This window comes from Camelus dromedarius, chromosome 27 (genome assembly GCF_036321535.1).
Source record: "Camelus dromedarius isolate mCamDro1 chromosome 27, mCamDro1.pat, whole genome shotgun sequence".
NCBI lineage: Eukaryota > Metazoa > Chordata > Mammalia > Artiodactyla > Camelidae > Camelus > Camelus dromedarius.
Genome location: NC_087462.1, coordinates 17464499 through 17486587, shown reverse-complemented (window position 1 = coordinate 17486587; position 22089 = coordinate 17464499). Strand labels below are relative to the sequence as shown.

Here is a 22089-nt window from a genome sequence, read left to right as displayed (position 1 = left end):
CCTTGGCCTTGAACACGCACCGCAGCCCAGAGCTTGGCGTGGAGCCTCCAGTCGCTGAAAGAACTCTAGTGCACCTCCAGGGGCTGCAGAATAGAAGTCTTGGACGGGAGGGGAGCTCAGTGGTAGAGCGCATGCTTAGCATGCACGAGGTCTTGGGTTTGATCCCCAGTACCTCCATTTAAAAAAAAAAGAAGAAGAAAAAAAATTTTTAAAGGCTCTTGCATCCAGTAAAGGAAAATTCTCAAGGAACTCACTTTATGCTAAGCCTCGTAATCCATCAATGTGAGGAAGCCTAACATTCATTAGGTCCTTCAGCGTTAGCCAGACCCGTTCCTATTGCCCAGTTGCTCCTAGAAATTGGGAGACAGGCTAATGGAGGCCCCGAGGTCAGCCTGCCTGGCTGGAAATCTTAGCTCTGTCCCTTAGTGATGTGTGACTTTGGCAAGTTACTGCATATCTGCAAAATGGAAATAATCGTAGCCCATAACTCAAGGGATGGGTGGGAGGATCAAATGAAATAATGCGTATAAAGCACTTAGCATAATACACAGCACTTGGTAAGAGCTAATGAGTGCAGTTTAATTATTATAGTTTAGTGGTCCCATGAAATGTGCTGAGCAGACATGAGAGTGTGATCTGTGGGTAACTGAAGTGTAACAGACGCGCAGATGCCCACGTGGAACAGGAGACAGAGCTGTGCTCGGACACGACCAAAGGCAGCTCAGCTCTTGAGAAAAGCTTCCCAGAGGATGTCACTTTTTGCCTTGGGTCCTAAGTGTTGCTTGCTTGTGCGTCTTTACTTTCATTGACATCATCCATTCCCGTCGCCTTCCCTTTTCCAGTGGCGAGGAAGTCGAGCTAATCTCTCGGAACACAGCCCTGGAATTGGGGGCCAGTGGCTTCTAAAGGCTGATCTTGGGGTATGCGCGTGTAGGAAGGGAAAAGAACCACAGGGAGCTTAGCTGCCCTTCTCACTTTATTTTTTTAACTCTTGCCCGTTTTCAGTTTGGAAGGTTTATTGAGCCCGCTATGCGCTAGGGGGCCCGGTACGGTCAGGCGTGAAGGCGGGCCCGCTTCTGCGCCTGGGCTACATGGCCCACATTTGGAATTTGCCTGGAATTCAACTTCATCCCGCTCTCTGCTGCTTTCTCCCACCATGTCACTATTTCATCGGGTTATTTGTTATCCAAAAACATTTTAACATGTCTCAGAGCAGTACCTCAATAATTTCCTATAGACGCCCACTCAGAAATCACTTTCCATCAAACACATAATAAAACCGTTTATCACACAGGCACCAAAATCAAATACAGTGACTGTAATTACAGTAATTATTAGGCAAAGGGTACAATAGCGGCATAAGTACCAGTGAAAGAAATAATTACAGAGTGCAGGAGTCATCCAAGAGCTCGTGAGGAAAGCTAATTAGGGAGGATGTGAAAACACACCATCATAGGTGGGTGCCAAGTTGAAAGCTACACACGGACACAAATACACTTCGTCACAGAAGCACCGAGACACTGCAGTCAGGACCTGAAACCCAGGGTGGGAAGGCTGGCCCTTCTGGGTCCTGGAGGTGCTCCAGTCTCACTCCTCCGAAAAGACTGGATCTCCCAGGTGGGTTAGTGGTTACGTAGGTGCCTCTTAACCTCCTCTGTTTCTAGCAATCAAACCCATCGCTTGTGATGGTCCCCGTAGCATCTCAAAACGAAGCCAGGTGTCATTTGAGGGCGTGAGAATTTAATCCAGAGACTCCAGAGATGAATACACTATTAATCTCCTCCCTCTTGCTAGTAGTGAGAATTTAGGGGGTAGAGGACATATTGGGGACCCTGTGCATGGGGGATTTTTTTTTTTTTTTAGATGCTTTTCCCAGGCTCCCAAGGGTTAAAAACAGAATTCTGTGCAGGGTTACTTTCTAAAAAGTTCTACTGGTGAACTGAACATCCATGATGAGTGAAACACCACCATCATTAGTGGGGTTCAGGGGGAGCACCCCCTCTTGAAATTGCTGCCTCTTTAATAATTAGTAGAGGTGGTTGGTGAGACTGTGGTAAAAGGATGCCAGAGGAGGCAGTGTGGAGCAAGGCTCGGTCTGCGCATACGCAGGGGGTCAAAGAGAAGAGCTGTTTTCACATACTGACCCCCTCCATGAAATGCAGCCCACCTCGGAGGGTGCAGGCCCCCCCAGCCCCGACGGCACAGCCCAGCCCAGCATCTGAATGAGGCAGTTCTGGGGACAGACCTGATGGCGGTGGTTTGTAAGCTGCAAAACCACCAGGGCTTGTCCCCATCCAAGCTGTTCCCCCCAGTGACTTGCAGAAGGAGGACTTCAGTCAAGAAAGGAGGGGCACGCACATCTCTTAAGGAATAGCTGTCACCTGCTTAGTAGAGAGGTAGAGATGGGGCAGCAATTAAGCTGTCCCCATGTGCATCTCCATCACCAGTGGCCCCTGTCGAGGCAGCAGAAGAAAACCTCCCTGTGCCCCTACACGGTATCAAGAAAGTCACCGAACACACGACTCCAGAGACAGGAAAGAGCTTTATCTCTCTCAGCCTGTGAGGGCCCTGCCTGCCCAAGTCCCTGATAGCTCCCTTTGAATTAAATCCGGCTGTCTGGAGCCCAGCCTCCTCTCCCCCGAAGCCCTGGCTACGGGCTCCTTATCACTCCAGCTCACCCAGAAATGTGCTAGCAGTGCACTTTGGCAAAATTCATCTCCTCTGTCAACTGTCCCCTTCCGTCGAAGGCATTTATTTTCTTCCCCTGGGGAGACAACTGGGAATTTTTCACAAGGGTGGGAGACTCTGCCTTTACTTTATTTATTATTAACAGTTTTCTATGATACACAACTGGGCTGCCTGGTTTCCTTTCGCTATGGCTGAAAGGATTTCTCTGTGAATTTGCATGGTTTTAAAAGGACAGTTATGGCCGTAGGACGGGCAGAGTCCCTGACCCAGGCTGGGGCTTTATCAGAGTTCGTACAACAGATCAGAGAAAAGGTTCTGCCTTGGCCGTAATTAGGCTCATGTTATATGAGTTGCAAGTTGTTGAAATTTTTTTCCCATCCTTACCTAAAGGGCTTATTTTGGAGTGAAAACCCTAGGATTTCTCTTCTGTGTGTCAATTTTCTGATACCTTAATCTGAGAAAGTTTCTACCAGTTACAATATGTAATTCAAGGGTATTAGCTAAATATTTGATCTCTTGAGTCAGTTATCGCTTTCCTCTGAACATCTTTGAACCTTTTAGGCCTCGTCCACTGGTTTTACATTTATCTGTCCATAGCCTTTGAATGTGAGATATCATTTCATGAAGATTAATCTTGTCTTCTGGCGGCAGGGTGTAGCTCAACTGGTAGAGCACATGCTTAGCATGCACGAGGTCCTGGGTCCAGTCCCCAGTACCTCATTAAAATAAGTAAATAAATAAATCTAATTATCCCCCCCCAAATAGAATAACTAAATTTTTTAAAAATCTTGTCTTCTAGTCAGAAGGGGCCATGTCTTACATTTTTTTCAGGTGCCCCAATGCCTGTAACAGTATGTGATCCTACTGTGGCCTCTCAACAAACATTTCCTGAGTTATTATTAAAAAATGAAATAGGTGTGTCTCCTTGGAAACAAGAAACTTTCCCCTTCTACTTCTTCTTCTTCTTTTTTTTTTTTTTTTTAATTTGGGACTAGTTACTAAGTATAAAGATAATTAAGGTAAGCCATGACTAGCCGCCCATCTCCTTAGGAGGTTTTAATTAAAACACCATAATTGGCATTGCAGGAATGAGATTATTAGGTTTATTTAGCCATTCCCCAAATTATCATGCCTGTGGTATTTAAATCACGTTCATTTATATTCTCGTCATAATTGCTCGAGTTCCATTGTCATTGCAGTCTGCTGTTGGCTTTTGAAAGGCCAGAGGCCAACAGGGATGCTTCATTTGAATACTGGAATTAATTTATTTCCACATGCTCATGAGGCCATTGGATTTTCCGACTCATGCAGCGCACAGGAAATATCCCATAAATGTTAGCTGCTACTGTGAGAATGACGGTCGGTCTTAGACTGGCCACTGCTGTGTCCGTGGGCAAGTGCACGCCTCTCTCAGGGCTTCTGTTTTCCCCCCATCTCCATGGCCCTTTCTGGGTCTGAAGTCCGGTGACCTTTCCCCACTCACCTTGGCAGACAAGTTAGGACCTTTCGCTTTTGAGGTGATGATCGTTACCGTTTTCCAGTGTGAAGGACAAAGACGGGGTGACAGGTGGGCAGGAGCCGTGTCCCTGGTTACCACTCCTTCTTTCTTCTCTCTCAGTACTGGAGGGGGAGTTGTGCCGTCGGCAGAGAGTGGACAGTCAGTACGGCGTCCATGCTGATGACCGTGGGCACTTGCCCGGTGAGAGGTCTAGCTGGGGACGCATTCCTGCCCTCGTGCTCACTGGGGGCCCCCTGGGCTGGGGAGCAAGCAGCTCCCTGGATGACCAGGAAGAGCTGGGAAGGGCCAAAACCTGTGCTCCCCCCGAGCTCTCCTCTGCCTTCCCTTAAGACGTCAGGCCACAGTCTGGGGAGTCTTGGGAGACACTTGAAGGCTAGGAATCTCAGCTTCCTCCTTGTCTGGCGTGGAGGTAGCTTTGGCTCCAGATGGAAATTCCAGAGCTGCAGGGATGATTAAGAAAGGTGATGCGGGCCCCCAGAGGGGAGACAGGTACTTGACCCACACTGCCGTCTCCCTGTTCCGGAAGAGGACACCCTTCCACCCCAGGGCAGTAGCATCTTAGTGCTGGAACTGCAGGAGTTTCAAGAGCAGAAAGCTCGGGCGCTTGCTTAAAAATGAAGAAAGGAAGAACAAGCCCGCGTGCACGCCTAGGTTTCTAAGAGAACTTCTTAGAAAGTAGATTACGGGGATTCTGTGTGCCGGTCCATCATGACGCTCTGTCTTAAGGCCCTTTCTCGGTCCGGGAGAGGAGAAGGTAGTACCAGGTGGCGGGCTGGCTCGAGGACCGTGAGGATTCATGAGAGTCCTGGACCCGTCCTACGTCGGGAACAGCCACCTGGACACAGGCAGCCACACACCTAGAGAGCCGCCTTCCATCAAAGATGCGCCGAGACTCCTTCTACCCAATATAAAGCCTCCGTTCCCCTCTGTCTCTGCCTCCTAGCTGTGGTCATGGAATTTGCCGGGTAGAGCAGTTGGTGTTTCCTCACTTTGTCCCCATTGGAAATGTCCTGTCCCCTGCATGATCCCTGCACGACCCTCTTCAGCCTCCACTTGTATGGACAGGAAAGACCGGGAGGGATGGATTTGCTGACAGAGCTCAGTGGAGGGCCTAGGACACCTGACCGGCGCAGGTGAGCCAGGCACAGAGGGGCCCCAGGGCCTGGACAAATGGACATTGCTGTGTGGAAAGATATGGGCGTCGGGCACAAGAGTCCCGTCTCCTCTCCTTGTAGCCCCTCCGTCTCCCCACTCTGGGGCTGGTCCTGTGGACCGGAGCCCAGGGCACTCAGAACTCAGGGAGCCTCCCCTCGGGGTCCCTCTGGAGGGATTGCTCACCTCCGTAGTTTGATGGCGCTCAGTCCCCGCGTCTCCAAGGCTTCTGAGCCAGTTTCACACACGTGTTCATCCTCTCACTCGCCCAAGGTGTGTTTATGGAGCGTTTTGTGTCGGGCCCTGTTTTAGGCACTGAGGACGTGCTAGTGAATCAGACAGAGAAGTCGCTGCCCTTGTAGAATTTCCCTTCTGGTCTCCACCTGTCCAGAGACAGAGGGCAAAGGGGAGGACTCCTGCCATCACAGCCATCAGAGGCCCAAAGGGAAGTGGGCTCGGTGCGTCCAGCATTGATCGGGGAATGTTTCCGAGGAAGGCAAACCCATCTTTCAACCCCATCTTAAACCTGAAGTGTTCTGTTTCAACAAGAGGGTAACATGCTCACCAAGTGCGAGTACCCGGCTGCGGGGCTGTTAGCCTGGGCGGCTGACAGAGGCTATAATTACTGCTGTTCCTCTCTGCGTAATTAAAGGTGTTGTTAGTGACCTGGTTAAGGAATCTTTTCAAAGGCTTGTTCGCCTTGACAACACCCCTTGAAGTGCAGCACACCCTTTCTTCAGAATCAGAGCCACCCTGTGAAAGACCCAGCTCGTTCCCAGGGGGACTCAAGGCTGCAACCTGGGTCTGGTTTAAACAGAATTAATTTCTGCATAGATATCAGAAGGGGCACCTCTAAAGAAACTCCGTTTCAGAACTTCCCTGTTGCCCATGTGAGCCCTGGAACATATGTCTTTCTTCCCCTCTTTTCTGACACCACCACCGCCTCTAAGTAGCCTTTTGACAGGTCAAAACGGGGACGGCCACCCCACACCCTGCACCTTAGTGGATGGAAAGGCAGGCGCTCAGACTCAGGACTCCACGGAGCCCCTCACGTTTCCCACCCAGGAAGGTGTGGGGTGTGGAGCGTCTCCCTGGCTGGTCAGGGCACGAGCCTCTTGATGGGGAGGGCCAGGCTTGGCAGTTTGCTTTGGGGAGCCCCATCTGCACCTCAAAAGCCTTGACATCTGAAGCCGTACCACTCCCAGCCTCCCTCGGAGGATGCGGGTGAGGGATGGATGCCCTGCACATTGTGAGTCCTCTTTGCTCCCTGCGAAGAGATGGAGCGGAGGAGGGAAACCTGTCAGGTGTCTTACTCCTCCTGCTGTCATTTTCCTAAAGAACATTAGTTGATCTTTAGACCCAGAAAGGGCTTCAGAAACCACGCAGTCTAAACTTCTTGTTCACTGAGATGGCAGCAGAAAAAACTCAGAGGGGATACTATCACCCAAGTTCCTACAATTAGTAACAGAGCCAGACCCAACAACAGCACAGACAACATCGCTAAGCCCTGACTCTGTGCCATGCATTCTTCTAAATGCTTTGCATGCATTGACTTCCTTTGCCTTCATGACAAAGCCATGCTCTGAAATAAGGATTATTGTCTCCCCCCACCCATTTTACAGATGGGGAAAACTGAGGCATGGGGACATAAGGATGATAGGATAGAACCAGTGTTCAAACTGAGCCAGTCGGACTCCAGAGCCCACACTCTTGGCCACAACACTCTCATTCCTGATCTGATGCTCTTACAGGCTGGCTCTCTGGGGTAAAGACTTTCTTTTTCTCACTTTACATTTTCTCAGAAATGTAAAGACTTTCCCCATTTGGAACAAAGCCAGTACCACCTCTCTCTCTAAGAGAATGTTCCACTTGAGGATTTTAGTGTAAGTCGTCATCTCTCTGCCATTTTCCCTGGTCTCCATTAGATCCACTAGTGTGACGCTGGAGAGTTTGAAGTCCTTGCACCCTAGACATGAATATTTTCTCAAGTGTTCCAGCTAAGAGGATATTTTTAAATTGTGTGTGTGTGTGTGAAAGTGAGGCCAAGGGGAGTAAAAAATCTTTGATCACTGGATTGGCACTTTCTGTCAACGTCAGTGTTCCAAATTAAGCCGTAGGCATCCATTTGAGCCCTTGCAGAAGGACCACCCCCACGTGTAAGGACTATCGAATGCAGAGAGAGGACCCTCCACTTTGAGTCACTCAGCATCCAGATGAGAACTTGGCCCAGGCCCAGTCTGTCCTCTGATTCAACCACTCTAGCAAGACTGTCTCCGGCTTCCCAGCCTCAGCTTCTCCAGTGAACAGGGGCCAAACCAAAATCATCTTGCCCTACAGACATTTTCCGTGTTTTGTGTTTAATCTGTCTCCAAGAGCCCCCAGCCAGACGTTCCATGTCTGAGCAGGGAGAAGATTTGCAGAGTTAATCTGAGTTTGATCCCAGCCTGTGGCCCTTTGCTCTGGGAGGGGGATGTGGAAAAACACTGAAATAACCCCAGCTGGCTGGATCCCCAGGTGTGGGATAAAGGTCCTGAGAAGGCCATTGGGTTGAGTTTATCTTTCGGACCATAGTGTCCACATTTGGAAAACCAACCAAGGTTTGAGATTCTTACCTCGCTTTGAAGAAATAGTCGTAGCCTGAAAACTTACACTGTATCTTTAAAATGTTTGAATTTACTTTTCCCATCAGAGGGTGGAGGTGACCACCAGAGAAAGTGATTAAGATTCTTGTGACTCTTTGAATCTTGAGTTAGTTTGCTAATGTATATAGTTATCTTCATTTGGCTTTCTAAATAAACTCCTTCAATGCCATTTTCTTGGGGTTTTACCACTTTGCTTTAAATTCACATGGGTTCTCACCTCAAACAAAATTAAGACTCCAATGTATGTAGTCACTTGTCTTTTTTCTAATGAGATAAGTTTTATTTGCATGTTCTCTGGACATAAAAGCTGTTTGAAAAGGCCTCAGATGTCACTGCTGATGGCTGTATTGACACTTGGACAGCAACGGTGCCCCAGATGGGGAAATTCTGCCACCTTTTTTCCTCCCACCTGGCTTTGATAGTGACTTGGAGCCACCAGAGAAAGGGATGAAGGTGTGTCTACACTCAGTATCCAAGCCCCATATAAAAGCCCCAAACCCTGGGGTGTCATTCAGACGTTGGACCCCCTGGAAAAGTAGTCCCAGTGTAGGCTCTTTGCATGCTAGTGGTGTATTTTCACGCGTGATTGACTCTGAGAGCAAGTCTGTCTCTGAAAGACTGGGAAGATAGGATGACAGAGCAGGTGGAACAAGCCAAAAATAGTCGGGTTAAGGTCAGACTCCCTCCTCTTGGCTGACTACTTAGCCAGCGGCAGCTCTGTCTCCCAGATGAGGGGCAATGTCAGCTGGCGGTCATTTTTCAGGTAGCTGATCAGGTAGCACTGCCTCCTTGGGAAGCCAGGTAAGGGGCACGGAAGCCCCGGCGGCTCCTGACGCTGACATGAGCTGACCATCGTGTTCTGGCCCCACAGGCCCCCACTCGGAGCCTCCGTCCTGCAACGCCAACTCCATCTCCTGCCCCTCAGCCTGCACTTGCAGTAATAACATCGTGGACTGTCGAGGGAAGGGCTTGACGGAGATCCCCGCCAACTTGCCGGAGGGCATCGTCGAAATGTGAGTGCCTGTCTGCCTCCCTCTGTCCCTGGGAGCTCGCTTCCGGGGCTCAGCCAGCACCCCCCACCCCCACCCCGCAGGCTGGCAGCGTGCTGGGCCGGTGCAGCTGCCTGTTGAAAACACTCAGCCACCTCTTTGCTCTCCTCGCAGGCCTTCCCAGGTACGATGTGCTCAGGGCTCAAGAGTATAGACGCTAGAGCACAGTCAACAAACGGTGGCCCGTGGGCCAAGTATGTCCACCACCTGCTTTGGCAAATAAAGTTTTACTGGGACACAGCCATGCCCGTCCCCTTATGTGTTGTCTCTGGCTGTCCTTGTAAGGCATTACTGAGTGATGTAACGAAGGAACTTAAACCCACCAAGCCTCATAGATCTCCCGTCTGGCCCTTTACAGTGTTGGCCAGTCCCTGCCCCGGAGTCCCCCGTGATTATATCCCTTCCGTGTACCAGCTGTGTGATTAGGGGCAAAATAATTGCTCTCTTTCATCTCTAATTTTCTCATTTACAGTAATGTGATAATTACAGTATAACTCAGCGGGTCATTGTGAAAACTAAATGAAATACTGCATGTAAAGCATCTAATTCAGTACCTGACACGTGGGCAAGCCTTCTAGAAAGTGGTGCTGGTGCTGGTGGAAAGTATATGAGTAATGAACTGACTTCGGAACTACCGTTATCCAAGCAAGAGGTTGCGCTCTTAATCATGTCAAATCAGATTATTGTCACCTAGATTGGACCTTTAGGTAACGAGACAAGATTGTGCGTGTCCATGTGTGGGCACAGATGTCCAAAATTCCAGTCAAATTTGTTTATCCATGGAGCTCAGTTTATCCACTCTTCGTCATACGTTAGAAAACGACCAGTGTCTCGTTCTGGGTTGAGTGGAGAGTCAGTGAACACTGACCTCAAGGTCACTCTTTAAATGACAATAACTGTTTTCATCTGCTACCTTCACCTTTCAACGGCTTTATTAAACACCTGATTAGATGGAACCCCCTCCAACTGAAAACATCATTAGATAAAATCTCTCCAAATAAAAGATACTGTATACATTTCCCCCCTCTCTCTGCTTCATCTCCTCCTCCCCCTTCTCCCCTGCCCGTGCTTCCTCCTCCCCCTCGGCCTCCTCCTCTCTTGTTCCCAGTGCATTCCAGTAGATGACCCACTGACTCTTTCATTCATTCAACAAACAGCTGTTGTGAGCCCAGTGTGTTCCAATCATTGTTCTGTGTTTAGGGAGCAGCAATGAACAAAATAGACAAAATAACTGCCTTTATGGTGCTTGCATTCCAGTAAACAGAAGAACACAATAAGCAACCCAAAGTAAATTGGGTAATATATTAGAATATGGCATGTTCTGTGGAGAAAAATAAAGAAGTGAGAAAAAAGACAAGTGGATATCTGGAGGAACAGTATTGCTGATAGCAGGAACAGCATGTGCAAAGGCCCTGAGGTAGAACTATGCCTGGTATTCCAGAAGTCCAGTATGGCCGGAGTGGAGTAAACACAAGGGAGAATGTTAGGGGTTGAGGTCAGAGGGGTAGTGAGGGGCCAGATCATGGGGGTATTTTAAGGACTTTGGTTTCACCTTGATTGAGATGAGAAGAAACATAAAACTTAACAACAGGGGAGCCTTGGTTTCTCCTTCCTTCATCTGCTTTGCCCGCGTTTCTCCGATTTCCTTATCAACTTTCTTCCCCAGCCCCAGGGGACACAGTCTGTGCCTCCACACTCTTCCGGTAGGCAGGAGCTAGTCAGCCAAGTGTTTTTTTCCCCTGACATCAGTACCTTCTATGCTTTCCTCCATCATCATTCAGTCCTCAGTTTACTTTCAACAAGAACCAACCATGAATTCCCTTCGTGTCTTACCATGATTCGCCTTCACTCCTCGTCTTCCATTGCTCTAGCCTTGGAGAACCCTTCTTGTCCTGGAGCTCACTCAGACCGCTGCAGCACTCCTGCTCAGCCCCTCCATGCCCTTCTTCCACCCTCTCTCCCTGTTCCTGTCCCTCCTCACTTCCCTTCCACACGCTTTCCCCTTCTCTTTTTTCTCCCTCCTTTAATCCATCCCCTCCCCCCCTTTCCCTCCCCCCATCCATGGTCTTTCCACTTCCCTCAACAGTTTAGTCTCTTTCTCCACCCAGTTAACCCTGTGCTCCTGGTCACAAGACCCTCCCACCTCCCTCTCCATCCATGCCAGGACTCTGGTCCTCCCAACATGGATGTCAAGACAGAATTCCTGCCAGCGTTCATCTCATTTCAGATTCCCATACATCACTGCTTTCTTTCTCTGCCCCACCTCCTTCCTCTTTCCCTTCATCTGCCAGGTTTTCTCTTTTCTCCTTGGCCGCCACAGACTGTCGCTTGACCAGGTCTCAAACCACAGCCTGATGGAAGAGGCCAGTCCAGTAGTCAAGCTGGAACCACTGACCCCCACCTCAGCCCTGATTCTGGAGCTCTGGGCCTGCCCGCCCTCCTCTCCTGCTCCAGCTCCCTAGACCCCCAGCCTGGGCCCCACAGGCACACAGCGTGGGGGTCTGGGGGGCAGAAGTGGCAGGCGTCCACATCAGAGGTGGGAGGCCAGATCATACCTGGGTTCTCAGGCTCACGCCTGGACACTGAACTTTAACAGGAACGTTGACAAGCGACACTGGTTACTTCTGCAGGGCTGTCTACTAATTACTGAGTTTTTCCTTAAATGAGGTAAAGTAAGAAGAACAAGCACAATGTGATGTTTTTTCCATTGAGCAAAATTATTCCATTTAAAGAAGTGTCCTTTATTTTAAATTTCTAGTCTTCCTTATTCTGTTGTCAAAAATACTCTTCATTTTATAAAATAATGGCCACTGAAGAAAGAATATGTGTGTATTACAAATATCTATTTAATTACACTGTACTTACTATATAATTATAAATATATGTCTGTATATAAATACATGTTACGTATGACAGACACACAGAGATTGCCTTAACTGGCAAACTAAGAGGTCTATAACCAACTCGCCTGTGAAATCTTAGTCTGGGAATGGCCAACCTAGCTGGAGTGCTCCTAAATATAAGCAGCAACAAACAACCACCAGCGTCTACACGACCAAGCCGAGTGTAGACCACGGATTCAGGCAGACCCACATTCGAGCTCTGGCCCTGCCTGTTAGCCTTTGGCAAATAACGTTTCTGAGTCTTGGTTTCCTCAACTGAAAAATGCTCAGCACTGGGTCTGGCACGTAGGAGATGCTGCAATAGGATTAGCACTGATTATTATTATTGTATTTTTTTTTAATTTTGGCGATGGTAGGGAGGTAATTAGGTTTATTTATCTTTAGAGGAGGGACTGGGGATTGAACCCAGGACCTCGTGCATGCTAAGCACGTGCTCTACCACTTGAGCTACACGCTCCCTCAGCACTGGTTATGACTATTTTGCTACGACTGTTGCTACTACGGCCATCACTCTTGTTAGGTGTGGTGAGGGGGGTCAGAGACCACATCACAGGAGCTGGAGCCTCCTGCACCAGAGACCCCTCCATAAAGCCAGGTCAGTTCTTTGAAAGTTAGGGTTGAGAGAAGAGGTTCGAGGACAAGGCTCACCACTTGTGTTGTGAACTGAGCCTGCAGTGGGTCATCTTCGTGCAGACGTGGAAATAAGGCTGCCGCTGCTTACCAGGCAGCCCCAGCCCACCAGACGGATTGCCCAGGACTTCTCTTCCTGTGCCTGCCCCACTCTCCTCTGTGCTAGAATGAAGCTGGGACATTGAAGCAGATGAGGCAAGACTCGCTGGTTAGATGCTGGGTGGGAGTGACCTCTAAGACAGAACTTTGCAGAGGAAAACTGCTCATTCATTAAGGCAGCAAAGCCCGTGCCTGGGGATCTGTGCATTGGCCGAAAAGTCTTTAAAGCAACTGAAATTCATCCTCTATCAATGAGAGAAGGCCAGCAGATGGGGGAGGTTGAAAGATGAGAAAGAAGGAGCCGAGAGTGGAAACTAGGTTGCACCCTAGGACACAGAGGATGTGTCTGATTGATCATCTCAGAGACATCTGAGTGTGACTTCTCTTTTCACCGTCTCGAATTCCGCCTCATGTCTATGGCCGTGCACATAATCCCAGTTTCTCCTTTCTCCTTAGGGAGGCTTAGCGTCTTTTTAGGCTCTCCATTCCCTACACGTGCAATCCTTACGTGGTAGTGATGCCCTTAAACCTTGGGAGGGGTTCTGCACTCCCCAACATTTTGAGGAAAGAAGGGCTATCTCTCATGCAAAACAAGCTGGCAGTCTCTGAGATTTTTTTCCAAAGCCAAAGCAGCTCAGAGAAGCGTGCACTGGTCTCCCCACATAGCAGAGCCAATTCCTCTAAAAATAGCTTTCTTCCAGAGAACCCACAGCGAGACAATTCACTGCAGATTTTCCTCGAAACTGAGCTCCCACCAGCGGCACTGTTCTTGTTGCTCCCTCTCGTTTCTCTGAACCCGCTCCAGCCTCCAGCAGGGATAGATTCTGGGAAGAGCCAGAGGCCCACACATTCTTCTGTTCGGTGATCCTCGGTCCACCCTCCTGGGTCCTCAAGGCTCAAGAAGGGCCATCTGTATGTACCTAGAACCTCTTCTCAATCTCTGTTCCATCCTCTTCCATTTTTGCTCTATACCCTGACATACTGTTGTCCAGTGTCTCATGCGCTCGGCTATATGAGTAAATTTAGTTGATGGAGGACATCTGTGGGTGGGCTCAACTGTCAAGTCATACATGAAAGCATCAAGGGAAAAGGCAGCCCCAATTTCCACCTAGTGTCCCCTCAACCCCACTGTGTATCTGGGGTGGGGAGATAAGCAATGATTTATCCACTTAATAAAGCAAATATGCCCCATGACCCTGGTCATCAGGGGATTTTAAAAAGAAAGAGACGTTAAAAAAAAAAAAAAAAAAGCAGCCAAAAGAACAAAAGGGCTGGAGGGCTCTGGAAATCGTCTTCTGGGGTTCTGAGCACCCCAGGCTTCTGAGGGACTGCCATGTGGAAGGAGGGGCATTCAGGGGGGTGGGGGCAGGTGGGAGAAAGGGGAAGCCGGTCAGGCAGCAGAATAATTAAGAACGGACCCTCGGGATAAATAGTCCCAGGTCTGAATCTCAATTCTGCCGCTTACTTTGGGTACCTTTCTTGACATCTCGTGCCTCACCCAGTTCCCATCTTTGCAAAGTAAGGCTCCTCGTACCTACTAGAGATTCTCCCGTGAAGATTGAATAGTAGAACGATTGTGTAGAAAGTCAGCGCAATGCTTGCCAGCTCCGAAAGGGAATCCAAAAAGGAAAAGCGTGTGCACATGTCACACACGTGATGGGGTAGAATGCCTTTAATCTCAAGTTCTCATATTAGTCTTCATTCATTTTTTTTTTTCCTAAGTTGATGACAGAGATTTCTCTGTGGAGGCCTCTGGGAATATGCCTATAATAAGAGGAAAGATGACTCTGGGTCCGCACCTCTGTTTTTCCATAGGCAACACCAGGTACTCTGCAGAGCTGGTTAGGAACACCTCATGTCACATATGCCCTCGTGCCTCATCTTTGTCATTATTATGTTAATAGTGCTACTTGCTTTGTAATATTGTTGAAGGGGTAAAATGAGCCAGTGCATGAAGAGTTCCGTGTCCAGTGCATTAAAGGACCCCAGTAAATGGTAGCTCTCCATCATTATTGCAACCAAAATTCCAGCCCAGTTCCAGAATCTCTTTATCAGGTGACTTGTTGCCATGTCCCTGCACTGGCTGTGCCCCTGCCAGTCCCTGTGGCATCATGTTGACTTATGTATTGCTGGAAATATGTTGTGTTCGGTGGCATGTTTGCAAAATGACAGATCATTAGGGAAGCACCGAGGAACTAGGGCAAATCAATACAGAGCGCAAATGGCTGAAATCCCCATCAGATGTTCCCATTGTTTTTACTGGTGCCAGAAGATGCTCAGATGTTTGATTTGTATGTTTGTTTTTATGCTGGTTCTATTAAATCAGTTTGCAGCCTGAAGAATGTTTGCCAGACAAAGAAAGACACATGTGCCAGTTAGGAGAGGCGGAAGACAGCCGTTGGCTTCAGACACATCCCTAAATGTGACAGTTTTTTCGGATGCTAATGCTGCTTTTTGTCCTTCACACTGCATTTTTGTCACTGGGACTACGGATCTTTGCATGCGTGTTCCAGGCCGTGTAAAACTCACCAGAGGCTACCTGCTGCACAGAGCCTGTGTGTGTGCCCACGCACCCGTGAGGGCACACACACAGTCCGGATGTCCTCCCTTGACCAAGGGGCCATTTCCCTGAGGAGGAGCAGGCAGTGAATAAAAGAATGGAGGTGCCTTGGCTCCAAATGGTATTCGGCGCAGCTCAGTGACTGAGTGTGCGGGCTTTCCAATTGGATGAACTTGAGTTTGAGACTCAGACTTTGTGAATTTGGACAAGTGACTTAACACCTCTGAGCCTCAGTGTTCTCATGTATAAAGTGGAGATATTGATGACAAATAGGATCTGCCTCCGAGAGGTGTAAATATGAAGTTAGATGAGCCACGCAAAGCCCTTAGCCTAATGCCTGACTGTAAGCACCTGAGACTTGTTCCTCTTACGGGTGTTCGCCTTAACTTTATGTTTATTTTTTGTTTTTTAATTTTATTTTTATTGAATTACAGATGGTTTACAATGTTGTTTCAATTTCTGGTGTACAGCATAATGTTTCAGTCATACATAGACACACCTAGATTCCTCTTCCTATTCTTGTTCATTATAGGTTATTACAAGATATTGAATACAGTTCCCTGTGCTGTACAGAAGAAACTTCTCTATTTTATACATAGTAGTTAGTATCTGCAAATCTCAAAACTCCCAATTTATTCCTTCCCACCCCCTTCCCCTGCTGGTATCCACAGGTTTGTTTTCTATGTCTGTGAGCCTGTTTCTGTTTTGTAAATAAGTTCATTTGTGTAATTTTTTTAGACTCCACACATAAGTGATATCATATGGTATTTTTCTTTCTCTTTCTGACTTACTTCACTTAGAATGACAATCTCCAGGCCCATTTGTGTTGCTGCAAGTGGCACTATTTGATTCCTTTTTATGGCTGAGTAGTATTCCATTGTGTGTGTATGTATGTATGTATATGTATATGTATACACACACACACACACATACATATATACCACAACCTCTTTATCCAGCCATCCATCGATGGACATTTAGGTTGTTTCCATGTCTTGGCTATTGTAAATACCTCACCTTAACTTTATATTTGAAGCACACTGACTATTCACAACTCACCCCCCAGACAAATTCTGATGTCCCCTGGGGCAAGGCTAACCCATACCCTGTCCTGGCCTTGGTGCCCCATATGGAGTGACTGCAGGGATAAGGACCATCCCCAGAGTGTACCAGGCTGAAGAGGACAGGATACAGATCCATGTCCCTGCCAGGGTTAATAGGCTAAGATTGGAATTCCTTTTTCTTTGTTCAAAACCACACCTCCACGCTACTTGCACATTTTAATACTTATTGGCATCTAGATTCAATCTTTCCTCAACTCTTACAGCCTTTTTACAAAATACCTACTTCTGCAGAGGCTACATGATGTCTCAGAACCAGCATTGGGGTCTTCGCCCCTTAAACTTTTTCTGGGACTTTGGGAAAGCTGCTTTAGTCTCTGGGCCTCTGTTTCTCCGTTTTCAAAAAGACACAGAGGCAGCGTGTCCAATGGACGGAAAAAGACACCCGTCTGCCACTTACTTGCTCTGTCACTTTGGACAGCCTGTTTGATCCCTGTGGGTTATATTTTCCTTGTCCACAAAACGGGGCCAACACAGCTTGCCTCCTAAGTGTAAGGATTAAAAGAGACAATAGACAGAAATCAACTCGACACCATAACCGAGAGCGCTTCTTGTTTGTTATGTCAGCAATAAAATTCGGTTCTGTGATGGACCGTCTTGGGCCGGCCTCTATCACCAGGTAGCACGTCTTACCCTTAGCTCTTTGCGCCCATCACTAAAGTGCGGATTAACCGATTATGGACGGACAGCCCCCAGCGCTGACGGGCTTGCACGGGCTCTTGGCCTGCCGCTGGGGGCGACGGGTCTTCTCGCAGAAGCCAGGGGGGTTGCCATCGTTACAGACAGTGGTCCTCTCCAGAGGCATCCTCCAGTTGCCATCCCTTGTCAAAGTGGCAGGTGAATCCCAGGATTCCTGGAGAGCATTTGCCACCTGACTGGCAGCCCCAGAGGCCCATGGAGCTGCTGCCTTGGCTGAGAGATCCCTGCTGAGCTCTGCTCGGCTGGAAAACAAGAATGTCCTTGGAACGTGTCAGGCAAGGCGGCCTGCCCAGGTCTGCTGCTTCTGTGGGTGGCTCTATCGGGTAGCCACAGCCTCGGAGACCCTGTGGCATGCCCTTGTGGCTCACCGTGAGCCAGCCAGCCTGCTGTCCAGCCAGCCTGTGCCCACGTGCCCGCCAGAGCACACCCCCGGCCCCCTGCAGCCCCACGCAGGCCTTCTTAATAGACCGTGGCAGTCTCATTTGTAGACTTTATTCACCCGGCAGCCGAGAATGATCTGTCCTGATGCTCCTCCTCTCCTCTCACCCGCCTTCCCTCTTTCTTCCCCCGTCACCCCCTTCCTTCGGCCTGGAGAGTGATTTGTCTGTGTTATGGGTAGGCCTGACAAACCATTCCACATTAGCAGCTGAGATGTTGTTTGAAATGGGAAAACTGCTGGCAAACTGCTCCATTAGTGGTTCCAGTAACAAATACTCCATTCCCCCAATGAAGATGAGATTGCAGAGGCACAAATTAATAAGACTGTCTCCCCTATTCCACAGCAGGAATTAGTCTTCAAGACGAATGGGTTCATCCCAGCCAGAAATGTGCATGCACGCGCTGTAGCCTCCGAGGGAGTCAGTTCCTCCTGTCTCTTCCTTCTGCTTCCCCCTCGCTCCCCCTACACACACCTTCCCAGCTGAGGGTTTGGGGATCAGCCACGCCAAATGAGGAGGTGATGAAAAGATCCGCAGCTCGGAGAGAAGGGAGATGGATGAGGAGGAGACGCTGAGTCCTCAGCCTGGGCCAGGCCGTCATTCATCACCTCTAATAGCGGGCCCCGCCTCCTGCTCCTGCCTGTTTCCCACCACACCTGTTCCTGGTGACGGGAAGTCATTTGAGGGATGCAAGAATAAAGAATGGACAGGCTCGCTCGCTCCTCACAGCTCCTTCTCTTCCAAGGAAGATCTGGGCCCTGGGCGTGCCACATCTCTCGTTCTTTCCAGGGTAACAGGAGAGGAAGCATTTCAGCAGAGTCCATAAGACGGTAAAGCCTCAGACGGCAGCAGCCGCCCCGGGGGAGTGGTCCAGCCGGGGCCCCTGGGGCCCTCAGGCTGTCGGGGAGCCAGCTTGATGCATATTAGGCTGGGAGCCTGAAGACGTGAAGGCTGTTCCTCCACCCGATTGGCATGGCCGACTGGAAACCACAGAAACAAATACCGAATCATTAGGTTGTACACCTGAAACTAATACAGTGTAATATATCAATTACATCTCATTAAAAAGAGAAAAAAGGAGCACAGAAATGAAGTCAGCCATTGGCGTTCCTGCCTGTCCAGTAGCCCAGCAGCAGCGTGGATGAGCTGCTGACTGAACGGAGACGTGCTGCCATGACGGATGCGCATGGCTACCTGTCCATCTCTCTTTACTCTAGTTACGTCCTACAGCATTTTCTGAAGATGACAGCTGCCTCCAAAGACAGCTTATAGGAAGCAAGAACCAAATATCCTCAAGGAAAGATCATCCTTTCTAACTTTGTCCCCAGGGAGTTAGACACTTGACTGGGCCCTCCACACGTCAGAACGTGAGTCTCCGGCTTTTGAACACTGTTTGCAGGTCTCCCTTGACCGGGAGTTTGTGCCACAGGATGGGAGAGACCATCCTGTCCCCACGGCCCCCAGCAACCCCTTGTCAATGGGTGGATGTTTAATTGACTCTTCTCTGCTCTGTTTCTCAGACGCCTGGAACAGAACTCCATCAAATCCATCCCCGCTGGAGCCTTCACCCAGTACAAGAAACTGAAGCGCATGTGAGTTTCCCCTGCGGAGAAACGAGCCCAGTTGCTTTCAGCTTGAGGAGGGGTGATAATGGGGAGTGGGGAGCCTGCCCAGCTGAGCGGCTGCATCCCAGTCCTCAGGGGACTTAAGTGTCATGCCAGGAATGTCTCCCAAGATGAGGAGGTGAGTCCAGACGCGTTGCCTTCAGATGGGGAGGTGTATGAGTTTAGACACCTCAGAGCTAAGGGCCTCTCCAACTAAAGTGAACTAAAATTATCTGGCTAGGAGGTATGGCTGAATCAGCCTAAAAAAGACCCATCTCACCATTTTATTGTCCCGTGGCTTTGGGGGTGTGGACCTAATGTAGGAGTTTCAGTAGAGATGTGACAGTGGCCCTGTGTCATTCTACAGCCCCATCACCAACACCCCTACAACCATGCACACATCCATCTAACAAATTCTCAGCAAATATCCACTGTGCACAAGGAAATGTGCTGTGGATCTGTGGGTAGAGGGTGAACTAAAACGAAATGTACTCTCATGGAACTAGCATATTCAGGTGGGAGAGCAGAGAACAAGATATATATATCAGAAACTGATCAGCACCAGAACGTTAAACAAAGGAAGGGAAGGGCATGGAGAGTGCTGGATGGGTGGGTTGGCCCATGAAGGCCTCCGAGTGCAGGTGACCCGAATAGGGGAAGGGACTGAGTCTGGAGGGGCTCTCGGGAGTGTGCGCGGACGCTCTGCAGACTAGCGAGGGGTGGAGTGAGTGAAGGGGAGAGTGGGGATATTCTGCAGGGGCCGGATCCCGTGGCCCCTGCAGACCATGTAAGGACTTGCTAATCTTCCTAAGTGAGATAAGAAGCCTTGGAAGCTCCCTTGCTTGTGACTGTCCCCAGCACCCCCTCTACCACCACATCCAATGTCACTATCATCCTGTCAGGACCTGGTGACACCAACACTGCTGTAACCTTCTCCACCACCACACCGTTGATGGCACCTGCACCTCATCGCCCTCATCCCCGCCATGGCGGCAGCATCCTCCTCACCACCCTTCCCGTCGTGTGGCCACCCTGAGCACTGCTCTGTGGGTCTCTCAGAGTGGGGTGCTCCGAAGGGAGGCCAGTAGGATTCAGAACCAGTCCCACCATTGCCATCATGGACACTAAGAACCTGGGAGGGAGGCTCCTGTCCCTTTTCCAGGCTAAGAAATCATTTACGATAATCACCATGCTGTTACCATCGCCCTTGCCCCTTCTCTGACCCCCCACAGAGGAAGGAGAGAGGGCAGGTAGAAATACCCACAGACGTGGCCTTGTTCCCTCCCACCGGAGGCTGACTCCTCCGTTTCCCTTGAGCAGGAGGGCCTACATTAAAGAGGTTAAGTGTCTGCTGGCTCCTTTTATGTTAAAAATAAACATCCCTGCGAAACAGTGGCATTGGTAGGCTTTACCCTCAGATCTCGGGAAGCCAACTCCCATCTCCCTGGAAACCCAAACCAAACAAGATTTTCCCCTGGTGCAGTTCCAGAAGCAGAGAGCAACGTTACGCACCCGCCCTGAGCGCTCACTTCTTCCCTCCCCTTGGCAGCGTTCCTGCTGGAGGAGCTGTATAAATATAGGCCTTAATATTTAAAACCTTGGACCATTAATCTCCTCGTCTTCCTGCTTCTCCAGCTCACTCTCCATACCCCCCCGCCACCGCCCCGATTCATTTTTAAAGCCCAGCTAGATTCTGCAGCCAGATAGTAATTTCAGTGAAAAATGACAAGTTCCGTCACTGCCCCAACCTACATCTCTTGCATGATTGAAGTTACTGCTCTAATTTTTGTGAAGTCCAGGTAATTTAGGGCTTGGCCATGTTTTACTGTCCTTTCTCCATCCCATTGGAGTTGCCATGATCTGTGCATTCAGAATTCATGAGACCTCCATCACGACCTGCGAAGTGAATTTAATTTTTGATCACTTCTGATGCTATTGGTATTTATCGTGATGCCCTTTCCCCCACTGCCCCCAACCCCACATGACAGTAAAGAAGAGAGGCCACTTAAAATTTTTCTGACCAGCAGAACTTCCAAAACCCAGACTGAGGTGCAGTGGCTTGGAGAAGTGGGTCCCTGGTGAAAATGGATTTTAAAACCCTAAATATGAACCAGTCTGTCTCTAATATCTAATAGAAGTTTTCCCTCAACTCTGCAAGAACCACATCCTCTTCCTACCTCCAGTGACCAAAAAAAAAAAAAAATTTCCCTGAATAAATGGCATTGTCCTTGAATAGAATGAATTTCTGGTGGGCAGCTTAATGTAAAAAGAAACTTTCAGGTAAAAACTAGTATCAAGATAAGGAAGCCTTTTGTAGGGACAGTAGGAGGCACTGGAGAAGGTGCCCGGGTCTCACAGGGCTGGTTACCCAACAACGCTGACACCCGAAGGTCAAACTTTCAAGTTGTTTGGCCCGAATAGGGTGTTGAGTTCTTTCCCTCCGCGCTCTTAGGTGGAGCAGTATTCCACAGCCTCCACCACTTCCTCGTGTCTCACACTTCTGTTTCCTGCTTGATCCTTGCAGGCGTTGGATTTTGCCATCTCTGTTCTAAACAGTGTGCAAAGGCCACTCCTTCCCCATCATCCAGTTTATAAGCCCCTGGGGACTGGGGTGGATCTGAGACTGACCAGACTCTGAAGCACCATGGCCTGAAATATGACCCAGGGACCGCCTGCAGGGGTGATGTGTCACATGTGCCGACTTCTAACTCCAGCTCCCCAGCCGGCCAAGACTCTCTGTGGGTGCATTTTAATAAACACCCCTAGTGAGGCTTGAGAACCACCGGTCGTTAAGATTGACCCAAACCCCTGGAGTCAGCTCTGGGACCACCTGATGTGGACTAGGAGGGGTCAGGCATGGAGATCAGTGGGCACTGAAGCCATCCCCAATCTGCCTTTCTGTCCAGTGCCACCACCTTCTGCACCCATCACAGTGAAGTGGAAGGGAGACTTGAGACGCCAGGTCTGTACCCGAACAGCCATGTCA

General features: G+C 49.3%; 1 protein-coding gene across 3 annotated transcripts in view; it reads left to right on the top strand.

Annotated features, from left to right (window-relative positions):
• SLIT3 (slit guidance ligand 3) overlaps positions 1 to 22089 on the top strand; it is a 610825-nt gene that overhangs the window by 476922 nt on the left and 111814 nt on the right. For all 3 annotated transcript variants that reach the window (XM_064480085.1, XM_031438258.2, XM_064480086.1), the window contains exons 9-10: positions 8873 to 9014; positions 19020 to 19091. In XM_064480085.1, coding sequence (XP_064336155.1) covers positions 8873 to 9014; positions 19020 to 19091 — 214 coding nt within the window. The remainder of the gene's footprint in view (positions 1 to 8872; positions 9015 to 19019; positions 19092 to 22089) is intronic.